The 10137-nt window shown below is 34.7% G+C and overlaps 1 protein-coding gene across 3 annotated transcripts in view; it reads left to right on the top strand.

Annotated features, from left to right (window-relative positions):
- The first annotated feature begins 466 nt into the window (after positions 1–466).
- LOC143246912 (sodium/potassium/calcium exchanger Nckx30C-like) overlaps positions 467–10137 on the top strand; it is a 28018-nt gene continuing 18347 nt past the window's right edge. For all 3 annotated transcript variants that reach the window (XM_076494181.1, XM_076494182.1, XM_076494180.1), the window contains exons 1-3: positions 467–597; positions 4667–4989; positions 5917–6099. In XM_076494181.1, coding sequence (XP_076350296.1) covers positions 510–597; positions 4667–4989; positions 5917–6099 — 594 coding nt within the window. In that variant the 5' untranslated portion in view covers positions 467–509. The remainder of the gene's footprint in view (positions 598–4666; positions 4990–5916; positions 6100–10137) is intronic.

The raw sequence follows: 10137 nt of genomic DNA, 5'->3' as shown, positions 1-10137 counted from the left end.
AACGTATGCCTGACCGAACAGTGCATGTGATATCACTTTCAGAACATACCCAAGTGGTGAAGGCGCTCCACTCGTAATTTGAGAATCGCGGGTTCGAATCCCCCTTACATCAAACATGCTCGCGCATTCAGCCATGGGGTCGTTATCATGGAACGATCAATCCCACTATTCGTTAGTACAGAGTTATCCAAGAGTTGGGAGTGGGTGATGATTGACTAGCTGCCTCCCCTCTAGTCTTACACTGCTAAATTAGGGACAGCTAGCGCAGATAGCCCTCGTGTAGCTTTGCGAGAAATTCAAAACAAGACAAACAAACCAAACTAATTACACAAACAAGTAACCTTAAGACACTACACCAGACAACTGTAGTTCTACAGTTATGACGCATCAAACAGTATTCTTACGTAACATAATAATAACATTTAACAATTCTATTTGATTATTTACTGTATTGAGACGTAGGAAATAATGTCTCTCACTGTTTTTTTCCATAGCGTATAAAGCGAAGAATGAGTGCTCCAATACTGCACGCAGGGTCAAAGTTCCGACAAGGGGTTTTGCAGTTAATGATCCATTCCATTGACCCCTTGCACGAAGGTAAGAGATAAGAGCACGTGCACTCTTCTGAAATATGCTGTATATAATCAGTTACTTATTTTAATAGTTTATAAATACGAAAGGTAAAGGCTCTATAACTTAGTAGCAGGATGACACCTTTTCAAAATAAAATAGATGGCGCAAATAGCATATTAACTCACTCACTTCTTAGTTTTTACGTTTTTCAACAGAGAGCGCTTTATATTTTAATGTTAAGTTTATGAGAAAGTAAATTTTCAAAAATAAGTCTTTAACCGTTCTCTGAAAGATTACATACTAGAAATACAAGAGTGCTCACAGCCATATTTATTTAAAGTAGGTTCGTCTAAGTTTCTATTTAGTTATTTCATTTATGTAATTTATAATTATTATTATAATTCCTATTATTTTCTCCATATCTTGGAAAGGATTAGAATACTAGTTAAATTAAAATACCTTAATTTAAAACAGAAAACAAATTTAAAAAATATATATTTATTAACCAGTCAACATTAATACTCAATATTTTGAAGCAACTAGAAAATTCCTAGGCCAGGGTATTTCATTTTTTCTGAAAAAAAAAAAATTCACGTAAAACTAAACTTGTGTGTGTGTATTTTCTTATAGCAAAGCTACATCGAACTATCTGCTAAGCCCATCGAGGGGCATCGAACCCCTGATTGTAGCGTTGTAAATCCATAGGCTTACTGCTGTACTAGCGGGTGACAAAACTGAACTTCCCCGACATGAATTATGAAACACGTTTGTTAGCTTTGAGCTTTGGTAAGTTTCAAAGCGGAATGAAAGTTACCACCAACCTCCAAGGTTTGGGTTACTCTAATGGAACAGGCCCGCCATGGCCAGATTGTTAAAGCACTCGACTCGTAATCCGAGGGTAGCGGGTTCGAGTCCTTGTCACACAAAACATGCTAGCTCCTTCAGTCGTGGGGCGTTATAAATTAACAATCAATCCCACTATTCGTTGGTAAAAGAGTAGCCTAAGGGTTGACGGTGGGTGATGATGGTTAGCTGCCTTCCCTCTAGTCTTACACTGCTAAATTAGGGATGGCCAGCGCAGATAGCCCTTGTGTAGCTTTGCGCGAAATTAAAAAACAAAACTTAATATTAATCACAAAAATTCGATCACTACATAAAAGCAATACTTTTAATTGAACATTTGGTGTTGTTCAGACAAGTAATTTAATAACGCATTAATATTAAGTTGCTGTACATATTCAGTTTCAAGTCACTGCTATATTTCTAATTCCATAGTTTGGATTCTTTGCTTAAATTTTACATTTATTCTAACGAAATTTACAGATAATAACAAACTGCATTTATAATGAACTTGAAACTTCTAGGTTTCTACATCAATAATAAGTAATAATTATGTTAGGCCTATTTCACCGTTATTTTCATCTATGAAACTTACAGGGAGCGTAACTCAGATCACCGGTGACGTCAAACTCATACAGCTGAACTAAGCCTAACAATAAAAAAGACATTTATATTTAGAACTGGAAGTAACTTACGTCTTTTTCTGTTTTTTTTTGTGTTTTTTGTTTCCAAATCTAGACATATAGTACATCAAAGTTTTGTATAGGAACTTATTTACTAACCATTCATAAAGATAACCTGCACTAAATAAACCAGAAGCAGAAAAAAATTAATCACAAGTTAAACTGAAGCCAACAGTGACTTACCGTCAATCTCGCGAGCTTTTACCGCTAAATATCGACTTTAACACCACCGGTGGACAGTTACATAGCTAATTGTATAACTGAGATTAGCAAACAAAACAAACTTAAGTTGAAGTTCTGATTTTTGTTAATAAATCGATTATTCTTTTTCATTCACTAACTAAATGAACACAATACACTAATATTTAATTTTAAAATTAACTTTGGATTTAATATGCTTTAATACATTTAGACGTGTCTGATAAAATTAGAAATTATGTTCAAGTATTTCATTTCTGAACAACGAGACTTAATAGCCTCCGGATTTCGAGCTACCATACCGTAAGTACAACTTTTTGACAGTTTTTTTTTTTTTTTTACTGTTTGCCATTAACTGAATTTTAGAAATGTTAACGAACACTGACGACAGATAAATACATCGTGGAGTATTGCACGTAATTATTTTTGTATTGTTTTAAATTTTAAAATATAATCTGTATACAATTACTGTACTAAAAATAAATAATTTTTTTTATTTAAAATAAAACTAGGTGGTGTTCTCTCTGCCTTCTTGTTTTGAATGGAAATTGCGACACCAACAACTGTCAAAGGGCATTCAAGATGGTGACGTCATATAGATGACAGATTTCCTTAAGTCTTACGAAAGTTTGACGAATTGGTTAGATGTAAATAATATAATTTGACCTTAAACGTGTTGTCTACAGAACACTCTCCGTTTACTCTGCGTTCGTTATAAATATTTAAAAAAAAATTAAAATATGTTGATGTGGTATAAACATTATATTCTACCATATTTTCCATCTAATAAAATGAAAACCATGGCATAATCACCACAGTGACAACGTAACTGTAATTTTCTGTTTTACGTGTAATTCTTAGTATCATAGCGACTTATGTTGATTAAAAGTAGCTCGTGTTATCGTGGTTCCGTCAAGATTTAAAATAAAAGTTAGAAACAAAAAGCTATTTGAGAAATTCCCTCAAGGTTCAACACCTATGTACTACTTCAGAAACGTTTACCGAAAGTTTCCGAAATCGGTTGTTTCGTTTGCTCGTTTGTTGTCGTTATCGGGTGCGCTGTCCCACCTCGGGTAGTGAAAACCGGTTTTTAGAGTTACCGCTACACTTTAATATTGATTCATAAATAATAAAGCTTCACACAAAAGTTTTAAATTAATTTATTCTGATATTAAGGTATACGTAAAGCACACAATATCTCGATTATCCGACAAAATTGGCCAGTAAGTGTGCGCTTTTCCAGAATTCAAACGATTAATTTAATAATTGCACATTTCTGCATTATACATATATCTCTAGTAATACTGGTGCTACCATCTGCTGTATAATGAAAAAAGTTTTATATGCCAAAAAGAACAGGACTGAAGTGGAGTTCATACAAGACTCGAGCTTTCGAAATTCACTGACACTAGAACTTACAATAAATTAATATTGCACGTGAAACAAAATGTGATTTATCATTTTAAAAATGAGTCAGAAACTTATATTAAAAGGTTCTTGGGATACAATTGTTTAATATTATACTTTACCTTTCCCAATAATGTTGACCTATTCTATCAAGAAGATAACTCAAATTTTGAAAGAATCCATGTTAGCTTCCAAACCTTGAAATTTCACAGACTCGACGTCTTAATATTACTTTGAAAGTTTTGTAATGTTTTGCTATGTTTCGTTAAATGCTAAATACTGAACGTTTTCAGTTTCTTTCGAACACCAATTATTGATGCAGCGGTAAGTTTACGGATTTACAACGTAATAATCAGGGGTTCGATCCCCCTCGCTGGGCTCCGCAGATAGTCTGATGCGGCTTTGCTATAAAAAAAAAACACACACACTAAGACATCTGTTACTGGTACCTTTTTAAGATATATTTTTTCTCTTTTTGGCACTAGTGTTGTCCATAAACAAATATTTCGTTGTATGACTCCTAGATGAACTTACTCACTTGAAGCTGTTTTTATAATTATAGACATTTTATAGCATCTGCTGGCTCAACTGACCAATCCTAAAAAGTACCTATTCGCAGAGGTAACGGAAAATGGGATGCTTTTAGATTGAAACTATCCCACACTTCACCTTAATTCTCTACAGTACCCCTCGCATCGATCAAACAGTGCTTACTGTTAAAATCGGTTCGCTTTCTAAGTACCACAATACGTGTGCCCAAAAGATATAGGTTGTAACCCTCAATTCGTTTTGTCTAGCCCACTATAGCCCCTTCATCGGGAAAAGGCCAGCGCTGTCTCTGGCTATTCGAGAATTTTTATCACATAAAAAAGCAATTTTTCGCTTAAAAATCACGTATCTTTCATTTAGGATTAAAAAATGAATGTTTTTTTCTGAATAATTATATATTTTGTTCTTTCTTGAAGGCAAATTAGACGAAAACGCTTCTCAGCTTCACGCAATCGCTTCTCTACGAGTTCTTCTCGATGCCACGAAATCAAACTCTAGCGAACTCCAGAATGGAGCTATAGTCGCTCATATAACACCACCAACTGAAAAATATTGCTCGGTTTGCTCGACCTCACCAAACTGCGAGAATTCTGCTAAATGTATGTGTAAAGAAATCAAATCCATCTCCAATGCAGTTGCTTCAGCAGATGTTCAAAATAACGTGACCGCTCCAGATTTAAAAACAGCGCCTTCTGACGAAAATACAGAATCTCAGAGAAACGCCGTCCAGATTAAGAAGGTAAGATTTTATAACTTCCACGCAACGATGTATTCGTGTAGCAAAATAGCTAATGTAAAAATAATAATTAATTGGAAATATATCATTTGAAAAAAATGTTAGACAGAAAAACTATTCGTGAATAATTAAACAGAAATTAAAACTAATAATTAAATCCATTCACACTCAGAATTTTTTACGTCTTTTGCAAACTATTTTATTTTTGACGTAAGCTATATTCTCATAATCCGTGAAAACAAACTAAAGTGACACTGGTTACAGATATTATTTTCTATAAATCAACTAGTGGCTAATATATTAAATTAATTACTATTTATTACTGTTTATGCTTAAACTCGATGTGAATTTCACCGGTGTTTCCACTTTAAGAGAAGCGTTTTTTTTCTTCATCATGTTAAAAACGTAATAAATGGTTCAACTTTAAACGACACCACAAAAAAAAACGAACTTTAATTGACCACCAGCTAAAATTGTCAGAAACACAATTTTCAAGAGGTACCTTAAATTAACATAAAATATTTAGCTGGATTATCTGCTACTTACATTTAATTTTCAACGGATAAAATACTTGTCTGAATACATATGACAGTTTTAGGCCTAATATTCACAGCACAGTAATTACTAATAGTAATAATATACTACCTCGAGGCCTAATATTAGAGACGTTGTTGTACAGTGATTTGTTTTTCTACCATAAACTTGAAGAGTACAACAACAAAAAATGTGATAATAAATATCTGTGTGTTATTACAAGATAATAATTCAATCACAACATGATTTACTCGGTTAATGCCTTGTTATATGCTCCAATAGCAAACTACTAACATTATTTAATTCCTATAAAGCTTTGTAAGGCGAATATATCTAAACAAAATTTAAACCTCTACCAAGAATTCTGATACCTTATAAGCTTGTCCTATGTTCTAGAATGACATCAAACTGAACTCCCTCACGTCAATAACAGATAATTCTGTCAGTGACCTGGGGCAAAGAAATCATACAAGTATAAACGCAGACGACAAAATCCACCATCAAGAAAAAGTGGCCGAAAACATCGATACAGCCGATCCTGGACATGCACCGTCCATCGAACCTTCTGCTGCTCCAATGGTTAATTTAGTCTAAGTGTTTTAATAAACCTATTTACAAAATTAAAATAAAGAACTAATTGAACAGTCTTAGGATAATACTAGCTTATAAGTTATTGTGATATTCTACCTCACAGCCATTTGGTAGATGTATGGTTATGTTGGAATTTGACTTTTTTAAGTAAGCGGTACTACAAACAATTAATACAGATTTTGAAGCCTTTATTAACCTGTATTTTCCGCCCCCTATACAAATCTGCTAGACCTAAAATTAAAAAAATCAAGAACAAAAAAATACTTCACAATGTGTAAAGTTTCTTTAAAGGCCGTAACACACATAAAAAGATTAAGCTTGTGATATATCAACAATGACTACATGTTTTCTGGGTGTTTTGTTTTTCCTGAATTATAACAATCTTGCATGACAGACAATAGTTCCCAGTCACGTGTCGATAGAGGATAATATTAAGAGAATTATACTGATACAGTGGTAATTACATATTGCCAACCTTTGGCGCAGTAGTAAACTCTTTGAAGACAGGTGACATATAAATAATATCCACTGTTTATCTAAAGTGATAGACTCACAGAAAGAAGGCCTGGTAGCTGTCAAAAATCAACAAAACACAAGGCCACCATTACTAATAATATTAGAGTAGTTAGGCCTAGATTTTATCGATAGTAAGTATAAAAATGTATCGAATACGACACAATGTCTACTGTTCTTACACCTGGTAATAACTATATACTGGTTTTATGAGTATTGTAAGAGCCAATTTTATCAATTAACAACAATTGTGTCAAATATCTTGCCTTTGATTCACTATCTAATCAGTTAAAAAACAATTGTTTATTGACGTCCTTACACGTTTCTTTTATTGTGCCCACTGCATTAAACGATTGCTTGTAATTCAAGGAGGCGCTGTATCACAGTTATTGAACCGCCTATGACGTCAGTAAAAAGCCTGTTTCATATGTAATGGCGCTTTGTTAAAAGGTTATAGAATATAGACTAAATGAGTATTTTAAACTCATTTTTTCATCTTTCTTTTCCTCGCAGCTACTAATGGACGGAAAAGCAAACTTTAAGCTGGTGCATATAAAAGTCCACTAAAAAAAAGAAGACGTCACATGTGACAACTGAGCAAGCGTCAATTCTCTATCACTGATCAAACGTTGCTACTCACTTTAGTTTGGCTAGTGCAGTATTAAACTGCAAAAAATAAAAAAGTTCTCCTAGTAGCACAATTGTATGTCGCGGAATTATAACGCTTGAAACCGGGTTTCGATATCTGTGGTGGGCAGGGCACAGATATCCTATTACGTAACTTTGTGCTTAACTACAAACAAATTATAAAATAGTAATAGTCACTAGAAGCAAATTTGTAAAATAAAAAATCTAAAGGCCAAAGATAAAAAAAAATCAATGTAAATGTAAAAATTCATTATTCAATTGCCAGACCTCTGACTAAAAGAGCGAGGCCTAGTGCAAGTATATGGTTCGCATGTGCCTAATAAGGCCACCACTATTGTACCTGATCTGTGAACTTCATGAATGAATAAGTAAAAAATCAACATATCTTGGTTTTGGTTATTTTTTTGGAATTTCGCGCAAAGCTACACGAGGGTTACCTGCGCTAACCGTCCCTAATCTAACAGTGTAAGACAGGGAAGGCAGCTAGTCATCACCATCCACCGCCAAATCTTGGGCTACTCTTTTACCAACGAATAGTCACATTATAACGCCCCCACGGCTGAAAGGGCGAGCATGTTTGGTGCGACCGGGATTCGAACCCGCGTCCCTCAGATTACGAGTCGAACGCCTTAACCTACCTGGCAATGTCGAGCCACATATCTTCGACCGCTGAATAGTTGTAATAACCTTGAAAAGGTATTTAGAATGAGGAAAGTAACCGTGAGAAATAACGTATGACCTAATTATTTAGATTTGTTTTTTTTTTGTTTTTTTTTAATTTCGTGCAAAGCTATTCGAGGGCTATCTGTGCTAGCCGTCCATAATTTAGCAGTGTAAGACTAGAGGGAAGGCAGCTAGTCATCACCACCCACCGCCAACTAGTGGGATTGACCGTCACATTATAACGCCCCCTCGGCTGAAAGGGCGAGCATGTTTGGTGTGACCGGAATTCGAACCTGCGACCCTCGGATTACGAGTGGAACGCCTTAACACACTTGGCCATGCCGGGCCGATATTTAGATTTAAGATATAACAAAGTGAAAATTCAGAGGCACAGCATCAAAACAAAGTATTTGAAAAATATATTTGCGTATGATGCAGATTTCTTTTTCATCACTATAAAGAATAAAAAAAAAAAAGTTCAAAAATCCTTTATAAAGTTTCTGATACTTCATTTAAGAAAACACGTTTTATTTCAGCCCGACATGGCCAGGTAGTTAAGGTGCTCAATTCGTAATCTCAGGCTCGTAGGTTTGAATCCTCGTCACACCAAAAATGCTGGTACTTTCACCAGTGGGAGCGTTACAAGTCACGATCGATCCTATTATTCGTTGGTAAAAGAGTGGCCCAAGAGTTGGCGGTGGGTAGTGATGACTAGCTGCCTTTCCTCTAGTTTTACACTGCTAAATTAGGGACGGGTACCACAGATAGCCCTCGTGTAGCTTTGCGCTAAATTAAAAAAAAAAACGTTTTATTTTACAAAAGGTAATAAAATGTTTAAAAAATTGTATTCAATGCAACATAATCAAGTGACCCAATGAATTGGAAAAGCCTAACTACTACATGAAAACATAGTTAACGTAATGTAATCATTTTATCGAATACCATATCTACTTCCAGTAATAAATTCAATTTCTGTCTTGACGTAACAATAGGAACATCACAATGATTTTATTATCTTTATGTCACCAAGTTAATTGATGTTATTATGGCAAATTACTTTGTACCTGTTTTAAGTACCAGTTATAAGCAGTTTTAATTAATTCAAGTATTTATATAATTTATGGCTAAAGATTAATTTTCTTTACCCCGTCGCTCCAAACATGCTCGCCCTTTCACCCGTGGGGGCGTTATAATGTGACCGTCAATCCCACTATTCGTTGGTAAAAATAGTAGCCCAAGAGTTGGCGGTGAACGGTGATGACTAGCTGCCTTCCCTCTAGTCTTACACTGCTAAATTAGGGACGGCTAGCACAGATGGCCCTCGTGTAGCTTTGCGCTAAATTAAAACAAACAAACAAAAGACAAACAAACAATTTTCTTTACACTACGTAGAAAAGCCGATTAGGCTTAATAGAAGTGCACTATGACACGTGATATGCCTTTCACGTGCTTATAAAACTTTTTTTTTTTTTAATTTTGCGCAAAGCTACACGAGGGATATCTGCGTTAACCATCCCTAATTAACCATTATGATCCTAGAGGAAAGGCAGATAGTCATCACTACCCACCGCCAACTCTTGGGCTACTGTTTTTACCAACGAATAGTGGGATTGACCGTGACTTATAACGCTCCAACTGCTGAAAGGACGAGTATATTTTGGTGGAGAGGATTCGAACCCGCGACCTTCAGATTACGAATAGAGCGCCCTAACCACCTGGGCATTCCGGACCAAACTCTTTCACATAAATGATTACATTTATTACAGAAATAAAGGGTATAACATTTAAAAACTCTTAGAAGGGAAAACTACAGAATTACGGGAACTTTATGTGGACTTTAAAATAACATTTTTATTAATGAAAACAGTACCTTACCAAAAGCAGCATAAAGCATAAGTCTGAATAATTTATATGTATTAGTAATTTGACATGCTTCATTGGAGAAGAGTTGTTTTATTTAATTATTATAGATCTGTGCTTAATCCTCAACTGCTATGAAGACTGTTATAAAATAACAAGGGCGTCAAGTGGTTTGTTTCGTATTTCAAATCTAAATTTATTCAAGAAAGCATAAAACGTGTTTGAGACTAAGACACCGATACTTAAAACCTTAAAAAAGAAGAACATTTAGGAACCATATTTTCCAAATAGGTATCTCTAAAATTAGGAACTTAACTCGAGGATACAATCATAAACCATGCA

Source organism: Tachypleus tridentatus, chromosome 3 (genome assembly GCF_004210375.1).
Source record: "Tachypleus tridentatus isolate NWPU-2018 chromosome 3, ASM421037v1, whole genome shotgun sequence".
Classification (NCBI taxonomy): Eukaryota; Metazoa; Arthropoda; class Merostomata; order Xiphosura; family Limulidae; genus Tachypleus; species Tachypleus tridentatus.
This window is presented reverse-complemented; position numbering and strand designations above follow the sequence as displayed.